The sequence below is a fragment of the Schistocerca serialis genome, chromosome 6, assembly GCF_023864345.2.
Source record: "Schistocerca serialis cubense isolate TAMUIC-IGC-003099 chromosome 6, iqSchSeri2.2, whole genome shotgun sequence".
In the NCBI taxonomy this organism is placed as follows: Eukaryota; Metazoa; Arthropoda; class Insecta; order Orthoptera; family Acrididae; genus Schistocerca; species Schistocerca serialis.
The window spans coordinates 764,277,113-764,299,607 of record NC_064643.1 but is presented as its reverse complement, the minus strand read 5'-3'; the positions used below and the strand labels follow the sequence as shown (position 1 = coordinate 764,299,607).

General features: G+C 42.3%; 1 protein-coding gene across 1 annotated transcript in view; it reads left to right on the top strand.

Annotated features, from left to right (window-relative positions):
• The window catches only part of LOC126485076 (uncharacterized), a 320,715-nt gene that overhangs the window by 200,063 nt on the left and 98,157 nt on the right, over positions 1-22,495 (top strand). Inside the window, exon 2 of the mRNA XM_050108679.1 lies at positions 21,332-21,555. Coding sequence (XP_049964636.1) covers positions 21,332-21,555 — 224 coding nt within the window. The remainder of the gene's footprint in view (positions 1-21,331; positions 21,556-22,495) is intronic.

Sequence of the window (22,495 nt, the reverse complement as noted above, 5' to 3'; positions counted from 1 at the left end):
TAAACCTAAAAAATGATGTTGTTTACCGTTAAGCACGCTCTTAAACCTAATTCAGGTGATGAGGATAAGAAAAATAAAATCAGAGAGAGCTAAATGGACTGAAGGATCCCTAAAAAAGGTATTAAAATTAGTGAATTCAGTAAGCTGCGGCGAATTACCCATGACGCCGAAAAACAAGGTCTAAACACAATTCCAATAAAATTGCCAATCTGGGCTTCTTGTTTAAAAAATACAAATCCCCAAGTAAGCTTAAGAAAACCATCAGCAACAAGTTTCGATTAAGTTCTAGGTTTTAACAAAGGTGAAGTTGATTTACTTTCTCTAACGTCAACACCCTTTTCGAAAAATATCCTGCGTACTTGTTTTGATACCGGTTAAAAAAATTAAATGTTTTAGTATCTTTTAACGGGAGTTTTATTCTGTCTGTATTCCATGCTTTGTTATTACCCTGTGAAGATGTCGATATTAAGCTAATCGGTGCAATACCGACACGCTTCTGACTTGAGGAAACGTTTATATAACTATGAAGGTATTGAACTTTTTCACATGGGTGTAACGTGTTGGCACTCTCCTCGCTTTCCCTACACAACCAGACAGATGTGTCTCGTTCCACATCGCATGAGTATTTGTCCAGTTATCTCTCCGTGAGGTTGTTAGTAGCAGACTTTCGCACAGCAGCTGAAGTGAAGCGTTAATTTAAAGAGTTGCAACATGATTAAAACAAACAGTGGTAGGACAACCCCAATCTGGCGCTGATAGTGACGTAGTATCATGTGATGATGCCGTAATACGATATGTAGAATTGTATTGAGTACTGTTAGAGATTCATTCGGTGATTAAATGACGGGATGAGGACATTAAATTTTGCTGCAGGAAGCGGAAAGGACGGCAGCTGACCCAGTCAGTGCCGGTAGCAGGGAATTGATACTGGCGCGATGTACGGGAGAAAGAATATCAGTTACGTATAAACAGTAATCAAGGGGGCGTTGTTGGTGCGGCGCACAAATAAATCCGCAATGAGATGTGCGCGGCTGAACGTTTCGGCGATTTATGGGCCGTTAATGACGATAATGGAGCGACGCACGTGGCTCTTATTGCTGACAATGCTGATCCTGAAATAGCGCGTGAATTAAACGAAGCGCTGGAACGCGGCGAGGCCTGGTGCGCATACTGCTCGCTGGACAGAATGGAGGCTACCGACCGAGTTGTGCTATGCAAAATTTTCCTAAAGTAAAAGTTCAGATGCTGATCGTGTAGCTCAGTTGAGCAGGTTATTTGTTAACCCAGCAGTGAAAAGAATCACCTACTCCAACTATGACCTATATGCGTTGCACAGAATAAGTTTCATGATTTTCCTGGCTGCTGGACAACAAAATAACAATCAGTAGCCGACTATTACAGCTTCTCCACTTCATGACTGCGACTCGACCCCCTAGTCGGAAGATTACGGAAAATAATGTATCTACGTCAGCAACCAAAATTTGCAGTCAAAAAACACTTAAGGGGCTCCGGAACGCCCTATACTTGCAATGTTAAAATAACGCTTATAAATTACATCTTTCCTCGCAAAGTATTTGAGGTAGGAAGTTGAACTTTTTACAGATTATTTATTGGAATATGGGCTACAACTTAACACAGTGATTTTACAAAATTTTAGTTCAGTTATTAAAGATGATTTTTTTTCAATTGTAATGGAAATTCACAACATTTTTTTGCAATTTTTTAATTATATATTCAAAAATATACAGTTTTTTGGAAAAAGGCTGTGTTAAATTATGCAAAAGGTACTGTGTAACATTTACTGAAAGTTTGAAACAAATATGTTTGGAAGATCCTTAGAAAACATGTAATTAGTATGAGAAAATAAAAGTTTTGGGAATCGAGCGACAAAGATTGGATTAACTTTTTAGTGCATTCCAGGTCCATAGGATGGATTATCTTCATCCTCTGCAAACTCCTCCTCCAGCTTCCTCTTGTTCCTCCTCCTGTTCGCTCTTGCTTGTATTTCTAGACTCTTTACAGCCCTGTCTGCAGCCCGAAGGCGTTCCTTGTCTAAAGCAAGCATCGCTCGTTGTTGTGTTCGTAGATTTTGCTACCATTTTCTTCAGTTGCAGTTACTGCAACACTGTTCCAAAAGGTGGTCATGTATGAACACTTATCACATTTCAGTTGTATTTCACTAGCAAGTCCTACGTGCTTTATTATGGAGAGTTCCAGACCAAATTCACTACAATGAATACATCTTACACAGTTTGAAAAAATTCCTTTGAGAACCGACATATCAAATATTTCATTCACATCCGATTCGCCCATAAAACATTCATAGTTTTCACTCATTGAACCAAGCTTCTTCTGTGAAGTATTTTATTTCCCACTTTGACTGCTATGGGCAGGTGTACTTGAGAGGTTAGGTTCACTCACTTGGTTATCGTCTTTATTGTTTACAGTAATAACACATACCTTTGGCTTTCCAACATTTCTCCTTTTCTTAAAAGCCGTCAGAGGATTTCTAATAACTTTACTTTTACTCATTATTATACTTCAACAAAACAGAGACTCAAGAAACAGAATTAATTACGAATATTTTCGAGATAACGACAGAGTAAATAAACATGAAACAATCGACAATCACACCAGCGATGTATATTGAACCATCACAGGTTAGCCACAACACATACTTTATCTCACATCACTAAAATGTACCTGATGAACACGGACGTTAATAATAACACCATTTGACAGCAGTTTAACAGCGCCACAGTGGGTCACGCCCATGTAGAACACATTTTAAAAAAAATTTAAAAATAGTTGTAGTCTTCGGAATTGAATAAGTTATGTATCTATTAAAAGGTAATAGTCTGCAGATTCAGAAAACGCAAAAAAGTAAAAATTGAACTTTTCATGATTTTGAGCCTTTCCGGAGCCCCTTAAGCGAATGAGTAATACCAGCGTTATTGTTAAATTTTTGAATTTTGTATTTTAGTGGGAATGTGTTGGTATAAGTACATACCATTACTATCATCTGTTAGCGTAGAAAATCTTTCTTGAACACTAGTCGTATTATTTCACACATTTGAAAGGTAATGTGGTGAAAAGACACGTGTATTTGCAATCAATTTTACTGAATTTCCAATGTTCAAAATGGTTCAAATGGCTCTAAGCACTATGGGACTTAACATCTGTGATCATCAGTCCCCTAGAACTTAGAACTACTTAAACCTAACTAACCTAAGGACATCACACTCATCCATGCCCGAGGCAGGATTCGAACCTGCGACCGTAGCAGCCGCGCTGCTCCGGACTGAGCGCCTAGAACCGCTAGACCACCGCAGCCGGCTTTCCAATGTTATTTTTTTTCTAATTTTACTATTACAACAAATATTAATTTTAGAATTATCGACAAGTAAACAACCAAACGCATAAAGTTTGCCTGAAAATTGTCATTCCCGAAATACCTGCCTACGGGTGAGGTACCGAGAACTGCTTAGCACGTGGACACTTCGATCTGCAGACACAGGTTTCAAGGACGAGGGACATGCTTGGAAGGCACAAGTCAAACACAGATAAGTAAAGGTGTAAATAGCTTTATTCAATAATATAATGTTACTGTATCCAAGAATATGAGAGTAATGTGTGATTAATGGTCGGATGTGCTTTCGACATTACAAACTGCAGGATTATATTTTTCGAACAGATACGGAAAAGAGGATCTGCTACGTCGAATGAATGCAGTTTTCCCGCATGCACCAGGAATCTTCAGAATTTCTAAGGAAAAACAAAGCTCGTTGGCAGTTTGAAAAAATTTTTCTTACTTCCGACAATTTCGATGCAAACCACGCATAACACAACATTTCCGTAAACGTCGGTGCCGTAAACTGGCGATGTACGATTGAATTTATTTTAACATCATCTTCATGAGAAGCAGTTTCACGTTTGTCGTCAATGAATATGAGCTAATGTGAAGGCGCACGCTGAAGTTTTTATGTAGAGGTCGAATAATGCTTAATGTAGTAATAACATTCATGTGAGATCAACTCAAGGCTCCGGGGGGTGAATTGCACTCTCTCACGTACCAATGCGAGAGCCGCTAGAATTGATTAGTCAGAAGTTTGACGACAAGACCACTGAACTTTTAGGCATGTCTTGACTTCTACGTATTTTCTTTCTAATGGAGAATACTACGAATAAACGGAGGGAGTCGCCATGGGTCGCCCACTCTCACCTGTGGTAGCGAATTTGTACATGGAGAACTTCGAGGAGGAAGCCCTGTCGTCATCCGAATGGAAACCTACTTGCTTTTTCCGTTACGTGGACGACACGTTCGTCATCTGGCCACATGGTATGGATAAACTCCTTGACTTCCTTACACATCTAGACTCCATACACGCCAACATCAAATTCACTATGGAGACTGAAACGGAGGGTAAATTACCTTCCCTTGACGTCTTGGTCAAGAGAAGGGCTGACGGCACCCTAGGTCATGGGCGGTATCGGAAGACAACGCACACTGATCTGTATTTGCACGCAGACAGCTGCCACCACCCTTCACAGAGGAATGGGGTACTTAAAACTCTAGTACATAGGGCGCACACCATCTCTGACACAGAGAGTCTACTCCAGGAATTGGAACATCTGAGAACTGTATTTCGAAAAAATGGGTACTCAGACTGGCAGATTCAACGGGCTCTCCGCCCAACCACTACAGCAAAACCTGTGGAGATGGATGAAATCACGAGGGAGGAGGTAGGCACTGCGTTTATTCCATATACAGGCGCACTCTCTGGGAAAATCGCCCGCATTTTGAAGAAACATCGAGTCGGAACTGTGTTTTGTCCTCCGAATAAAACTTGTGCACTGGTGGGGAGCGGCAAAGATGACCTCGGTTTGAGGAAGGCCGGCGTGTACCAGATTCCGTGTCAATGTGGCAAGTCGTATATTGGTCAGACGATGCGTACCGTCGAGGATCGATGCCGTGAACACCAGAGGCACACTCGACTGATGTATCCGAGCAAGTCGGCGGTCGCTGAACATTGTTTGTCGGAAAATCACGCTATGGAGTATGAACGCACGAGGATTCTGGTTCAGACGTCGAGATACTGGGACAGCGTTGTCAGAGAGGCCATCGAAATTCGCACCAATGACGACCTCATGATCCGTGACTGTGGCTATAATCTTAGCAAGGCTTGGGAACCGGCGATTGGGTTAATCGAGAGTAAATCGAGCAAACGTATAGTTGTGACGACCACGGCGGACAGAGCCATCACACCGACGTCATCTCAGACGCCGTTGCAATCTGTTCCATCGCGCGACCGTGGCGCGGGGCGCGGACGGCGGAGGGAGTGCGTCGCGGGCGGAGGGTATTTAAATCGGCTGCCACCACGACCGAACCCAGTTCCCCCTGAGCAGCCATAGCGTACGGATCTCCGTGCCGGCACGTTCACAGGAGCTCAGTCCGTCAGTTCACCTGATGATGGCGACATGTATGATCGCCGAAATATTGTCGCCGTTGGACACTGTAGACCGGCAGTACACCCGTGGATATTTTGATTATCAAATACGCCGGGAGAAACTCAAGAATCACACTATGAGACTTAACATCTGTGGTCATCAGTTTCCTAGAACTTAGAACTACTTAAACCTAAGTAACCTACGGACATCACACACATCCATCCTCGAAGCAGGATTCGAACCTGCGATCGTAGCGGTCGTGCGATTCCAGACTGAACCTCCTAGAACCGCTCGGCCACACCGGCCGGAGGTTCCATAGTTAAATAAATAAATGAATAAGAATCTATCCCCGTCAGTCACTGTTCCGAGAGTCTTCTTAAAGTGAACGATTTATACTTGTGTTAGATATCAGCACGAACACGATGGCGTAAGAGGTCATGTACAAATTATACTCACTGCAATAAATTATTCATCACCTAAATGAAACTAAGCATTGAGTGATGATGGCTATAATTCAGACCCATTGGATACAGAACCATTTGATCTCTGAAGTTGAGACCGGGAAGAATCAACGTATCAGCAGTCCAAATTACAGCGATCTCTACTGATTTAGTACTAGGGTGACGAGAACCGAAGGAAATGTGGGTTCATTATACTCTGATTTGGAATACGATCTTCACCGGCACAGAGACGAAGGGTGACGCAGTTTATTTAATCTGCGTCTGTATTTATACTAACAACAAATGTGTAAGACTGTCCTGTCTGTGGCTTTGTCTGTTTAAACATCATAATCTTCAAAACTACAAGGCGGATTTTCATAAGGTTTCCGCAGGTAACTCGAGCGTTGCTCGGGGCACCGTTCAGGCTTTATTTCAACAAACTCGGATCAGGAAACAAAAAAAGATGCTGCGGCTCAAAGTTTTATCTAAAATTGTCGTATCTGCTTGAATCTATGTTTAAACACGCTAATCTCTTCCATGGAGTTTTCACAGGTGACTTGGGCATACTCCATGCCGTAAGTGCTTCATTTCATCGGAATCGGATCACGAAACAAAAAGACAGCGTAATTCAGGAGCGCCGAAACAAAAACCGATAAATCCTGATTTGCTGTTAATACAGAAAGTAACAAATAGTGATCTCTAAATGGCTCCACAAGTTATAAAAAGAAGAAACGCACCATAAAACACTTGCTGTCGCGTTGTGCTGAAAATTATTTTGTGGCAGCAGGTATTATTACTCCCGTATCTCCCCCCCCCCCCCCCCCTACAGCTCAGACACGCGAATACAGCGAATACAGCGAATCCTGAATTGAAATTTTGCCCATATTAACATCATAAATGCAAAAATAACTCTGTGTTACGTTTTCACGACTAACCCGCTGAGCCGAATTTGATGAAATTTGCTGTGGATATTGCTTGAACCCTGAGAAGTAACGCTACTGTAGAAAATGCGTCATACAACATGCTCATTGATCTGAAGAATATTACGCGAATTAGCGGAAAATAATTACTCTTTGGATAAAGTTATTTGACCTTCGACTTTTAATCTTTATTATATTTGTGTGAAGGCTTTTGTTGGTTGATACTCGTATGTAGTACCTGATATGATTAGAAGCAATTAATACAATGCTTATACAATCTTCAATCTTCAGTGTGCTTAATCCGTATTTCGATACCGTTTGTTGCATCACATTGTATGATGTTTAGCTACTTCAGTAGCTCGATGCAGAGATGCGTGTTCGCGTCCACGCCCCTCGGTACGCACTGCTCGGCAGTGACGCTGTGCGTGCCGACGCACAGTGCGTTGGGACAGCTTGGGAGGGGGAGAAGTGGGGAGCACGGCACGGGCTGCGCTTACCCAAACAGGCAGACGCGTGATGGCAGCTGATTTTGATGAGGGTACATTAGCTTACTTCCTCACCATCACTCATTGTAACAAAACTACAGATATGTTAGCATAGCTGTGGCTGACAGCTGGTTATACAAAACCAGCGACAAGTGGTTCAAGTGGCTCTGAGCGCTATGGGACTTAACATCTGAGGTCATCAGTCCCCTAGACTTAGAACTACTTAAACCTAACTAACCTAAGGACATCACACTCATCAATGCCCGAGGCAGGATTCGAACCTGCGACCGTAGCGGTCGCGCGGTTCCAGACTGAAGCGCCTAGAACCGCTCAGCCACTGCGGCCGGCATAAGCAGCGACAACATTCCATTTATAAGACTCCTGTGATCTAAAAGACAAATCAGTTCCTTGACAAAAAATGCACGTTAGTGTTTGAAATTCGTCTATATAAAGTTATTAAAACTTCTTATAAAAATATAGACACACATGACTTGTCGAACAATGTGTGAGCGAATACAGAGATCTCTTGGCACGGGAGCTTCGTAAGAGAATGCATAATTCGATCTATTCCGGTTTTCCTGTAACGTATTATTAAATTATAAAATTCGTGTCATCGAACACAAACTTTGATAAATAGCCTGGATGAATAGTTTGCAAAAGGAAATTACCCTGGATGTAACTGCTGTGTCAATGATCTCCGTATTCATTACGCATGCCGATGAAAATTTATATTATGCCTCAGCAGAAAGGTGCAATCGTGTTGATGCCTGCTTTTTGCGTACCATGGATTGACAGAACTGAGATGTTTGCTGGTGGCTTACCTTCTGGTTGAAATCGCTGCTTCGTTATCTCACTGCGTTTGACGATTTTCTTAAGATTTTGCTGACTGGGGACGGGTACATTAATGTTGCATGCCAGTCGCTTCGTCTTAGACTGTTGCTACGCAACGGCGTGGGCCCTGCATGAAGCCACGTATTGTTGTGAATGTAGCATGTCGTGATGTGTTGTTTTACTCCAAGGGAATACGCGGAAAGTAATAACAGTGCAATTAAGGGAACTATACGGCGATAATGGCTTTGTGGTGTTGTATTTCTTCTTGTTATGTCCGTGCTTCCTACGAAATAGGACGAGGAATTCCGCCTTATCCAAGACACCTTTTTTCTGTTTTGTTTCATCCAGACATGCTTCAGCACTCTTTGTGCTATCTTTAGTGTTTTTTTATATTTCATCATTCACATGCTACTATTGGACATTTATTTTCATAGCTATTCTGCTGCACAATCTACAACTTCTCATGGTTTTGATATTGTGGTGTTTTCTCATATGTTGTTAGCGAAATGAGTAGATGTCTTGCATGAGGCGGAATTACACGTCCCTTTACGGCGATAATAACAGGGGACTAACTAAGCTGTGTCGGGGTCAACCGGAGCAATGCCCCCGAGGGCAAAGACTCTGCAATTGAAGAAAATATGAATAAAGGGGAAAAATAAAATCGTAGGAAAAGAGAAAAATGTTGTAAAATCAGTCAGTCAAGAGAAGGTCAAGAGAAGTCTTCCAGCATGTAGAAATAATGGCAAGTTGTTTTGGTAATCATTCTGACTTACAGGTACGAAAAGCATTTACCTTCTTTACCTTGGTCAAAAATGGATCTGCATTTGGATACGAACATCAGTTAATGGAAAATATACAACGAAAGCGACTAGAGCTGTACAAATGTTTCGATCAAGGCAATGATGCAGCATTCGTCATGAGCGGCGTATACAATGTTGTGAGAAAAAAATCAAATCACTATTTAAATTTAGTACATAAAGGAGCTGTAGAGGCAAGAGGCTAATCAAGACACAGTAATGTATTTCAAAACGGTTGACAACATCATCTAAAAATGTTTTGGTCATAGAACGCTGCTATAATAGGCTTTAAAAACAAACTCCACGATTCTTTCCAAGATGGCGTCAAAGGCACAAAACCATGCGCGCTGGGCTGCCAGAAAAGAATCCATCCAAAAACGTTCATTTCGTTCTTAAGGGTCTGACAGATATAATTCGTAAGAGTAAGGAATGTGAAGGCTGCATTGTAGCAGTAGGTCTGAAAAACATAATCTCACCCTTTTCATAACGAATATAAGCCTCTAGACAGAATTAATACATCACATGAACCCTTGCTGTCCAGTCAACATCTGTGGAAGATGGGTCATTACCAAATGAAAGAATTAAAGCAATTGAGAAGCACTTACGAGGCTGACTATGCCTGTAACTGGGCTTAAAGTAACACTTTTTTTGCAATGATTTCCAAGATTTGTTCGCAACTGAATATCCGGTTTAAAAAAATGAAGTATGGTATAGACGCATATATAGCAGCGTAACTTTCTTTAAATCTATCGCCTGTAAAAAAATCTTAAAAATGAAGCACTTAAGTTTTTCAATGACATTTTCTTATGCAATTTCTCGCGTCGCTGAAGTAACATATGACCTGCCTAATGTCGGTTGGAACGTCGACCAACTAAATGAGGAAAAAAACTGTTTGCTTTAGTCTATGGTCACTATTTTTATTTTGCCTACTAGGTACCGGATTCTGTCTCAAGTATCAGCATAAATGCGTCACCTGTCGCAAAGTCGTCAGAATCGCTTCCCAAGTAGGTATATTATACACTTGACTATACGATACACCTACTTGGGAAGCGAGAAAGATGACTGCAAGATAGGTGATGACGTTGAGGTGGTACTTGGAACCGAATGCGGTTCTTAGTAGCCAAAATAAAAATTGTTACCATTGACTAGAGCAAACAATAGTTGCAGCCAATGTTGACAAGAGCTTTACTTACAACCTTGCTGATGAATGTAACAGAACCCATCGCTACTGCAAGGCTGACTTCTTTTACCAAGTCCGCAGCTCGTGGTCGTGCGGTAGCGTTCTCGCTTCCCGCGTCCGGGTTCCTGGGTTCGATACTCGGCGGGGTCAGGGATTTTCTCTGCCTCGTGATGACTGAGTGTTGTGTGATATCCTTAGGTTAGTTAGGTTTAACTAGTTGGGACTGATAACCATAGATGTTAAGGCCCACAGTGCTCAGAGCCATTTGAACCATTTTTTCTTTTATCAAGCTGAAAAGTAATTTTAATTCTAACATTCTACAGTGAGCCAGGAATTGTTATCCGCTTTCGAAATCTGATACAGAAAGGTGGATCGAACGATCAGGTAATTGCTTGCAGATAATTGTTCGTACAGAGGTGCAAAAGCATTCATCCTTCCAGCGCTCCGTACGCTAATGGAAGAGAAACAGTACGGTTCAGTGAAAAGTATCATCTACAATGCACTTTTACAGATGTCTAAGCAGGTAGAAATGAAATGGCACGATATATTGATTTTTATAAAACATGAACGAGGAAAAACTCATTCAAGTTGGACAAGAATTTACATCACCAAGCAAATACATTTCATTTGTTGTTTTCATTTTTTATCGATATTCAATCTTAGGCGCTTGTTGTCTGTTTATTCCTGTTTTGTGTCGCTGTGCTCTATTAGATATGTTTTATTTTCTATGACATTTTCAGTTTTTATAATTAGCTAGTTTTTTATGTTTTCATTCTCAGCGTAAGAAGTTTGCTTATCAGTTAAATAAAGATTCCTATATGAACAGTGTTCTTTTGTTAGTGTATTAAAGTGTGCAGTATTTTTTGTGTGCATTGACATAAGGTCGAATAACTGTTTCACACATAGATAAATCGGAGAAAATTTATTACGATACTTGACTAAAATAGTGGAAACAAAGTATTTTTAAAGAAACAGACTGCCGTACTTATTTCGCTTTTCGACTCAACACGGAAGGTGAGTGGCCGAGGAATGGTGTGATGCGGTGTGTGTGTGTGTGTGTGTGTGTGTGTGTGTGTGTGTGTGAGAGAGAGAGAGAGAGAGAGAGAGAGAGAGAGAGGAGGAGGAGGAGGAGGAGGAAGAGGAGGGGGGATTTGAGAAAAGATGTGTGGGCGATGTTTTGCTGCGCTGTGTGGTGTGGGAGCAGGCACTGGACGTGCAGGAGAGTGAGGGCCCCCACTGTATGCAGTGGTCCTGGTTATCCCCGTAACTGTTCCCACGCCCCTGGGTCACACATATGTGCAAGTTTGTAGCCGAAATTGATCTTTCTCTCACACAAACTAATTTTTTGCCATGTCAGTAGTAGTTGCAATGAGTGGAGACAAACTATCAAATGGCACAGATATTCGTAAGTACATTCAGTTAGTGGTAGAGTTAGTGGAGGGGACGGAGATTTTAGTATACTCTTAATATTTTGGCCAAAATACATGTTAATAGTAGGTGGCATTCGTAAAACTTTGCAAGCAGTTCAACGAAATGCTTCCTCTTAAAATTACTTTCTACAATCACTACTTGAGTCCAGACGGGTAAACGGTTGCATTAACATACTAGACAACTCTGTGGGGATTTGTCATGAAGTCTGTTGGCGGAGTATCCTGATGATGTACTTCTGAAAGAAAACAGTCGTGTCACAATAAATGTGTATCGCTACGGATGTGGGTAACCTTGAAAAGGATCGGCTATGAAACTCGAGATGATCAAGATCATGCTAGACCTCTTTAGCGATAATCTGTGGCAGCTCCATCAAAAATAGCTGCGTTCCTTAAAAACCAACTCGAAGACTTAAAGAAGGTTAAAACGAATTACAAAAGGACTTTGGCAAGATAACTGAATACTGTGAAAAGCAACAGTTGACCACGAACAATTACAAATATGAGAGATATGATAAGCTAGTTTGGTTGCAGTCATTAAAACAAAGATTTTTTTGTTGGTCAATCAGTTACAAAATTCCAATAACAACTTTCGCCTCCTAATGACCATAGTGTTAAAACTATACAAGTCATAACTCGCACGACAATTTTAGATGTTCATTTTTCCCACCATCCCTTCGTAAGCGGAACAATTGAAGTTCAGTCTGAAAGTAGTGTCTTGCACGTTCTAGGAGAGAATTTTAATGTGAATTTAAAAGAAATCATATATATGTAGTGCAGCATGCAATGGAAGGTTGAAATTCAATGTGTCATTACATAAAATTTAAGGGGGACTGACATAGGACTGGTCAAAGAGGGGAATGAAATACGCTACGGCTTAACCATTCCCAGAATTTGTCTCAAATATCACGCATCTGGAATGGTGAATTTATTACAGTAAAGTTTCTGAAACGTCATACAAGTAGTAATATTCTTCTTCTTTTTCTTTGGTGAATAATCAAATATTATTTGACTTGTGTGATTAGCAAGAAGAGGAAGCGGAATTATCTTAATGACAGGAGTGGCTGTAAAACCGGCACAATAAACGTTTGTTGGTCCATTACTAACAGACTGATGTGTGACCGTGGAAGGACTGATAAGTATTTCAACTCCAGGATTTGCACTGCATAGAAATGCTTCTTTTAACAGGATGGCACTTCATGAAACGCAGTTTCTTTTATTCATCGTGCAACATACATTGAGGCAACAGCAGTGGTGGTCGAAGAATAGCATCGCCGTATTAGTACGACCCAACGCTATTAGGGTCTCTCCATTACAAGGCTGTGAAAACATTTAAAAAGACAGGAAAGGCGCCAAGAATGATGTCGTTCAAGGAGAACTGAGCTAGACGTATTAGTTGTTTTAAAACAAAAATATAAAGAAAATATTACACAGACATTATAATTTCTACATCGTCTGAGATCTTGGGTAGCTGTGGATCTTTTTTCATAATGTTCTATTACATTAATAACACAGAACAACATTTTTATTTGTTTTGCATTACTAAAGACGTATGGCCAATTCTTTTTCATATTCCATACAGTACAAATACGCAATGAGGCACAATCTACAAAGACGTGCAGAAGAAAGATAATGTCCCTTAAACTGCAGCCTAACGTTTCAAATAGAATTCTTTATCTGAGAAACGGAATACCGCAAAAAAAAAGATGGATAATGCTCGACTTCTGCGTCCTCGCTGAACCCGTAACTTTCTCGCAAGTATTTTCTTAAGCAAGTCTGCAACATGGCTTCCGACTCCTTTACGTAGCCAATTAAAGTTCCAACGAGTTGGCAGTTGAACTCGCGGGCAAACAAGTTCCCTCGAGGGGGGAAATAAAAAGAACCTCTTGCGAGATTTCGGGAAAACTGTAAAGTCTGTTGTGGCGCTGCACCACTAGTTTGCGTGGGTCCGCATGTGCGTTTTCTCAGGAGGGGAAGACCTTCAAGGCACCGTTTGTAGCGACTGCTGGAGTTCACAGAGGCGCTCCGGCAAGCTTTAAACAAGCAAATCACGCCGGCAAAACTCGTCAACTTGGCTGATTCAAGCCTACGCTCTGCAGGACACGGTGACTGGAGGTGGAGTCTCGAATTTCCTTCTGCGACTCGACCCCGAAAAAATCGATTGCGTGGGTGAATCCGTTTTACTGTCCCACGATAATTACTTCCGTGCTAAGACAATAAAGATAGGAATATTCATAAAGCTAGACTAGTATTTTAGAATTTTCAATTCCAAATCCCTAATTTAGTTTCAAGGAGGAAGTACCTAAATCCACATGATGGTTCTGCAATTAACACCTGGGTGCTTGGTAGAGCCATCAAAGAATTTCTTTCAGACGATTTCTCGATCGTTTCACTCTCGAACTGCAGATGAGAAGCAGTGAACACCTAAATCATTTCGTGCGAGCTCTTATTTCTCTCATTTCATTACAAGGTCATTTCTCCCTATGTACAGATGGGAGTCAACAAAATACCTGTATTGCATCATTTCGAGGAGAAACTACGTAATTGAAACTTCGCAAAATGATCCCACCTTTGTAAGAATGATTGCTACCCCACCTCCTCTATTTCGTGATAATACAAAACGAGTTGCACTTCTTTGAAATTTATGAAGCCCTCCATTAATCATATCTGTAAAGGAACTCATACGAAGCAATAAAACTCCAGAAAAGGACGCACAGACATCGTGTAGGAAATGTCTTTAACAGATGTGTTGCATCTTCTAAGTGTTCTACTAGTAAAATGCGGTCTTTTAGCCTTCCGAACAATACTGACCATGTTATAGTTCCACTTTAAGTCGTTCGTAATTGTAATCCGTAGGTACTTAGTTGAATAGACAACCTCCAAATTTGTGTCATTTATCGTGTTTCTTTTTGGTGCTTATATGCAACACTTCACACTATTGGGATCAGTTGCCACCTTTCCCACTATATAGAATCTTGTCTAAATCATATTGATGTTCTAATGAATTTAAACAGAGTTAGAAAGGAAATGTTTTTCTCATTTTCGGATTTTTATCTCATTATAAAATTTGCAATTTTCCGATATATACACTCCTGGAAATTGAAATAAGAACACCGTGAATTCATTGTCCCAGGAAGGGGAAACTTTATTGACACATTCCTGGGGTCAGATACATCACATGATCACACTGACAGAACCACAGGCACATAGACACAGGCAACAGAGCATGCACAATGTCGGCACTAGTACAGTGTATATCCACCTTTCGCAGCAATGCAGGCTGCTATTCTCCCATGGAGACGATCGTAGAGATGCTGGATGTAGTCCTGTGGAACGGCGTGCCATGCCATTTCCACCTGGCGCCTCAGTTGGACCAGCGTTCGTGCTGGACGTGCAGACCGCGTGAGACGACGCTTCATCCAGTCCCAAACATGCTCAATGGGGGACAGATCCGGAGATCTTGCTGGCCAGAGTAGTTGACTTACACCTTCTAGAGCACGTTGGGTGGCACGGGATACATGCGGAAGTGCATTGTCCTGTTGGAACAGCAAGTTCCCTTGCCGGTCTAGGAATGGTAGAACGATGGGTTCGATGACGGTTTGGATGTACCGTGCACTATTCAGTGTCCCCTCGACGATCACCAGTGGTGTACGGCCAGTGTAGGAGATCGCTCCCCACACCATGATGCCGGGTGTTGGCCCTGTGTGCCTCGGTCGTATGCAGTCCTGATTGTGGCGCTCACCTGCACGGCGCCAAACACGCATACGACCATCATTGGCACCAAGGCAGAAGCGACTCTCATCGCTGAAGACGACACGTCTCCATTCGTCCCTCCATTCACGCCTGTCGCGACACCAGTGGAGGCGGGCTGCACGATGTTGGGGCGTGAGCGGTAGACGGCCTAACGGTGTGCGGGACCGTAGCCCAGCTTCATGGAGATGGTTGCGAATGGTCCTCGCCGATACCCCAGGAGCAACAGTGTCCCTAATTTGCTGGGAAGTGGCGGTGCGGTCCCTTACGGCACTGCGTAGGATCCTACGGTCTTGGCGTGCATCCGTGCGTCGCTGCGGTCCGGTCCCAGGTCGACGGGCACGTGCACCTTCCGCCGACCACTGGCGACAACATCGATGTACTGTGGAGACCTCACGCCCCACGTGTTGAGCAATTCGGCGGTACGTCCACCCGGCCTCCCGCATGCCCACTATACGCCCTCGCTCAAAGTCCGTCAACTGCACATACGGTTCACGTCCACGCTGTCGCGGCATGCTACCAGTGTTAAAGACTGCGGTGGAACTCCGTATGCCACGGCAAACTGGCTGACACTGACGGCGGCGGTGCACAAATGCTGCGCAGCTAGCGCCATTCGACGGCCAACACCGCGGTTCCTGGTGTGTCCGCTGTGCCGTGCGTGTGATCATTGCTTGTACAGCCCTCTCGCAGTGTCCGGAGCAATTATGGTGGGTCTGACACACCGGTGTCAATGTGTTCTTTTTTCCATTTCCAGGAGTGTATATATCGCTTATAAACTTACATGGGAAATATTTTATTTCATTTCTGTAAATATAGTGTACAACGGTTGAAAATCTTAAAATTTTTACGTGATTTACTTCAAGATCTGATAAAATCGGTAAGTTTTTATATAGAAGGCTGTAGATTGCTGTGTTATAAAGAAGAGGATGGGCACCAGGTTGAGGAAGTTGAAACAAAGTTTGAGAGACAATAAATTTTCTCTTGGTAAAACCATAAGAGACAGGCTGACACAAATAATGACTGATAAACTACAACTGTATTATGGGATGGCCATTAGAAATGACACTGAGGATTCATTGGAAATGAAGCAGGCAGTATGGGCTACCTTCTTCCACAGATTGTCTACTGATGGAAAACAAGTACATCACCTTTGCCCTCTTGGACCTCATTGATGGTGCAATTACCGCAATGCCCAGTACTCAAACAGTTCATACAGCCATAAGCATTCCATCCCAGCAGCAGTCATGAATTTCAAAAAACCTGTTTACACAGACCAGGCAAATCCTGAATTACTGAAGAAGTGTCTGCATGGTCTGACTCAAAATCCAGATGAATCGTTCAGTGATCTTATATGGACTCGGTTACCAAAAAATGTTTTTGTTGCAATGAAGACACTAAAGTTGGGGGTCAGTGATGTTGTTACTGCTTTTAATGATGGCAACGTTGGTACGGTGAAAGTACTACAGTGTATGGGAATTAATACTGGAGAAAATTGCATCAGAGAACTTGAACAGAGGCACAAGGCGCGCTTTGATAAAGCAGAGTATGCAGCACAGTTGGCCACTAATGAGTCCAGAAAGAAGAAAAAAAGAAAAAAACTTGGGAAAAGATCAAGAGGATGGTATACAGTTCGGTGCAGGGTGCTTCTGAGTGACTAAAAATAAAAAAAAATTAAAAAAATCAAGCATATATTAAGTGAGTTACAGTCTTCTGAAACTGTAGAAGCCGTTTCTGAAAATCTACATTTTCTTTTGCATTTTTCCCTACATATCAGAAACCACTTCGAGTAGAGTTTTCAACTTTTCAGAGAGTAATAACATACATATGCTGAGTCTACTAAACTAAAATAAGAACATAATGTTATGTATAATTAAAATTATTTACGATAACATACAAAAAAGTACACTAAATTTTAACCGTGTAATTAAAAAATTGTATTTCCGAAAGTAGAGGCTGAAATGCATTCATTGCAGTTCAGTAGACTCAAAACATACAGTTTAATGTCCTGCAAAAGTTTCATGTCAGTGGCTACAGTGGTTCCTGAAATACAGGGAAGCCAAGCCACTAAATTTGAAATTCTCGGGATAGGGCGTTCCAACGGCCCTTAATAGACGGTGAAGGACAGTCAACTGAAAACCATCCAAGAATGTTGCTCAGATTTCCTGCTAAATCTTTTATAAAGATTAGGCCTATAGCGGTTCCTTGCGGACCTTTAATACCACTGTCTTTTCATTCGACTGGTTCCCGCCAGTTACTGAGAACTGTGACCTTTCTTATAGGAAATCACGTATCTAGTCACAGAACTGAGACGATACTCCATTGGTAAGCAATTTGATTAGAAGCTACTAGTAAGAAACGGTGTCAAAAGTATTCTGGAAGCCGGCATCTGTGGCCGAACGGTTCTGGGCGATTCAGTACGGAACCGCGCGACTACTACGGTCGCAGGTTCGAATCCTGCCCCGGGCATGGATATGTCTGATGTCCTTAGGTTAGTTCGGTTTAAGTAGTTTTAAGTTCTAGGGGACTGATGACCTCAGATGTTAAGTCCCATAGTGCTCAGAACCATTTTTAGCATCTGATGTGCTTTTGAATAACAAGCTTTTACGATAGGAAAAACGCTGACAACAAGGGATAAGGCCGTACAGACTTCTAATAAAAGTGGTCCCTCTCTATTGAATACATATACTTTTGGTTCCTTGCATGGTTATGCAATACCACAAAGATCCTGTCAGTTCCACCTTCTCTAATTTCCATTTGAATAAAATGTTGCCATCCACACGTACTCTTTCAAGATCCCTCTCACTATCGTTAACACACCGTACTTCCCGTGTTTGTAACGGTAGATTTTACTCTTGACTCTTCTTTCCTGCTTCTCAACTTGTTACCTGGGTCTCTCCAGTAATGCGTATTACTTATGACAAACGTTTTATTCTTTGCCGCAGCCAACATAGTGATTCGCTTTCCCTGAAAGATGTCCTGCATTATTCACTATGCTGTCAGCGGGGCTGCGGTCACTGATGCACGCAAACAACGGCCGCAGAGTTCCGGCGCCAATCTTTTTGTCGGTATAGGGTGGACGTTGCGCCAATGTTCTGGGTTGCTTTCCGGCAACATCTGTGTGTAGTTTCGTGAAAATATTTATCGTAGGCGAACGATCCTCACTCAGGTACTTTCCTGCTTTTCCTGCTTTTTATTGGCTCAGTCGAAACAGGAAACTCTACATGAATTATATCTCTTCGTTAATACCAAGATTTGGATATTGAAATTCATTGCATTTGAAATTTTTTTTGACACTCCTGTCTAAAGGAAATACATTGTGCACTGTTAAAAATGATGGATTTTCTCACAAGGCAGCAATAAAGTTCTTACAGCGTATTTAGCGCAAGTTGAATGCTACACATCTTACTTTTGTTGGTTGCGACTGAAATTAGATTGTATCTTCCATCATATTTACCAACTTAAATATCATGTTAGAATTATATTAATACCTTCAGCTGCTGACTGGCGTTGATATACATCAACGGGGACAGGTGGAAATGTGTGCCCCGACCGGGACTCGAACGTGGGATCTCCTGCTTACCTGGCAGATGCTCTATCCATTTTTTTAACCTCATTTTGTTCGCTTTCGTTCTTTGCATCTGCTCGGGGCGGACGTTGTAAGACACCCGTTTAAGTTCGTCCTTGATCGTCAACTCAGTTTTTTTTATTACAGAGGGCAGCTAACCCTCTGACCGAACACGCTGAGCTACCGTGCCGGCTATCCATCTGAGCCACCGAGGACACAGAGGGTAGTGGGTCTGCAGGGACTGCTCACGCAGGCCTCCGGCGAGACCCACATTCTCACCTTATTTGTCCACACACTACATTCGTAGCGTCCCATCCATATAATTATATAAACATGATGTGGATCGGAAATCTGTAACGCCGTCATTAAGTAATTAGACTGGAGTTTAGAAGTTATGCTTAGCACTAAAATGAGAGTATAGTTTCTCAAAAGGTTTTTGGCACTGTTTGGAAGACACAGCGAACAAAGTTCTCCATAAGATGTAATTCACAAATGTAGAAAACCGAAGCAGTAAAGTAACAACATCGGGTATGTCTTTCCCAGTAACTAAACAGTTAAAGCAATTATCTTTACTCCTGTCACACAAAAGTCACAACAACGTGATCGAGGCGGACTAAAAGCTCTGTTTGCAGCTCGTCCCACTACTCAGAAAGTGCGGATCCCTTTGCTGGTCGCTGAGTGGACCCCTTGTACATGTCAGGTGGCGTCCAAAACTAGGGTCTCGCTAATCAGTCCATGCTGAATATATCTCCAACTACAGTAAATACATTCACTAGAGCAGCACGGTGCGCACGGGAAGTACAGTGAATGATGAAGAAATGTGGAGCAACTGCACCTCAGCATTCCTCCAATTACGAGCGAACATGTGAAGGGCTTCGTGCGCCCATACAGCATTCTCGTAACGTCGCCTTGCATCTACTATCAAATCGTTCTGTTTCGGCGATATTCTCATGGTGGCTGCGCCTGTTACGCTTCTTCTAGGCTATTGTGCCGTAACGTACTTCAGCTCATTGATGACTCAGTGCTGGTGAGATCTCGTACTCCAGGACTGCCACGAACGAGACATATATTACGAGACGTCTAGGCTGTAAAGGAATTGTTCTGTGGCTCTTACCTGTGTCTTCTCTGGAAACTGAAATTTTTGGAGAGCAATAATCTCTGCTAATAAATCTTTTTCTGGCATCACTGAGTTCCATACAGCAGTTAAGGTCATATATTGGCCTTTTGTGGAATGGGTACTCTCAATGTTTTTCTTATTCACCTATGATGAAGGTTTCCTAAGTCTCTAACTTGACTCCAACGCCTCGTAGAAGCAGTTCGTGGTGTGTTCAACGCTGATGTCCCTCTAGTTCGAAATGTGCCTTTATGGCATTAAATTGTGAACATAAAAATTCTATATTCTTCTCTCAACTAAAGTGCCAACATAAGTGAGAGATATGGATATACTGCATTGCTCTACGTTACTTTGTAATTACGTGCCTCTTCGAAGTTGGTGTTTGATGGACGTATGATGGACATTCACAACGATTCCTAATTTTATCCTATTTTTACTCTTTTTGCAAATGATACCTGATTTCTGAACACTAGAGCTAAGTTTATGAGAGTAAATAAAGGGTAACACGAGACTGTAGTCAGACACAAAATACATGTACGTCAATGTCACAATGAAACAGCGTTTTATGATTAGCTCCCTTCAACATGTGCCTTTGACCAGCAGGTGTCGTACTGTCATACAGTACAGGGTCTCACTATTTCCTGCACGCTTGTTTAGAAATACTGGGAATGTCTGGTCGTTCCTGTAAACTTTTCATAACATAGTAAGGCATCGTCTAAAAAAGGATTAAAGGCGTATAATACGTATTCTTTTCCGACTATCAGATTCTCTTATTCTAAATTATCTTTCGGTATGGAGTAGTTGACTTGATACATTCAATGACCCAGCCTGTTTTGCCGATTCTTGACGATAGCTGTTTCTGCCATATGTTGCCACTTTGTCGTGAAAGCATGGGTAACGCTCGTGAATTTAATCGGATGTTTTTGAAGTACATATGCTCCACACTGTGCAACACGTGATAGGTACTGTCATAGTCATAGGGAGTTTTAAAATGTGTTTAAACAGTTTATTTTTGGCAGCAATCTCCCTTCATCTAATGTTGCTTCTTGAGATTATTAATTTATTAAGGCTGATTCTTTACAATTCACCGAGTTCTCAGATAGTTGTTTACGTACTGAACTCGTGTTAGGGAGACGAAAGGGCGAATCACAATAATACCATTCAGAGAGTAGTTATCCTTTGTTTCCGAATATCACTTCATACTAATGGAGGGGCGCTCCTTCCTTAACACTTCGGGTGACGTATTTCCTGGTCTTCCAGTCACGGCTTGTACTCTGCCACTAATGCTCCTGTCGTGGACGGGATGTTGAGCTTTAATATTCTTTGTTTCCAAGTTCACAGCACCAGTGACAGGCGGCCCCTTCCTGTTCGCAGACCACATGCAGCAGCTGTGCAAGAACCACTTCCTGCAGCAGCTGTACCGCAAGATCGACGGCGCGGTGCTGCAGTCGCAGAACGAGCGCAACCTGGACTGCGTCATCACGTTCCAGACGCACTCCATCCTGCAGCGGTTCATGCTGCGCTTCGACCTGCTGCAGCTCGACTGCAACGACCACCTCTTCATCTACGACGGCGCCCACGCCGTCGGCAGCTACAAGGTGGGTTCGGCCCCACCTGCGGGCGATCACGCCCGGGAAGTGGTAAAACATGACGACATACCAGACAGTAGCGGCGAGTTAGTTTATACCGAACTTGTGCTCAAGTCAGACTGCAGTTGACGTGTTTATCTACATGGATATGTTGTCCTTCAGAATGGAGTTAGATCTCGAGAAAATATCATCCTGAAGCTAGAATTTCAAAGTAACTCTTTATGTAGGGGAAGGTAACTGACAATAGTAATACATTATGTGTCTCAGATCCGTTAGGATTGTGGCTCTGAAAAATAAAAATTATGTATTATGTTCGAAAAATCTATGTATTTATTCGCAGTACTCTCACCCAGAATCAATAAGCAGCTAAAATCATTTTAAAAGTGTTTTGAAATAGTCATTATAGTTCTTTCTTGGAGCAGCATTTAGTACTGCAATACAGTCTTCTTGGATATCGTTAATTGCAACGTAATGGTGTCCTTCCACTGAAAAACTTCAATTTCGTGAACAATCAAAAGGCGGCTGCGGCCACACCCAGCAAATACGGCGGGTGATCCAGGAGTGTGATCCATTTACTGGACAAAAACTCGTGCGCAGGCTTCGTCTTGTGGGCTGCTGCGGCGCTGTGGAGAAGCGACCGTGTACCTTCCTCTTGCTACTCGGGTCGATTTCTTGCCCACAAACCCAAAATTTAACACAATACTTGATGTTACCTCGCAACTCCACCGCCATTTTCCGACGAGTGTCAGACACGTACTGTTTGTTACATTCGCGGCCTGGGTGCCTGCTTCTACACGGCTGCTCTTCGAACTTCAGGGTTCGTAAGTGGCATCTCGTCATGAGATAGCATTTCAGCTTGGAATTTCGCACAAGCAGTCCTAAAAGAACTGGGACACACTATGTGTATCGTATGACGTGAAACGGAGCGATCATGTATAATTCAGGTGGT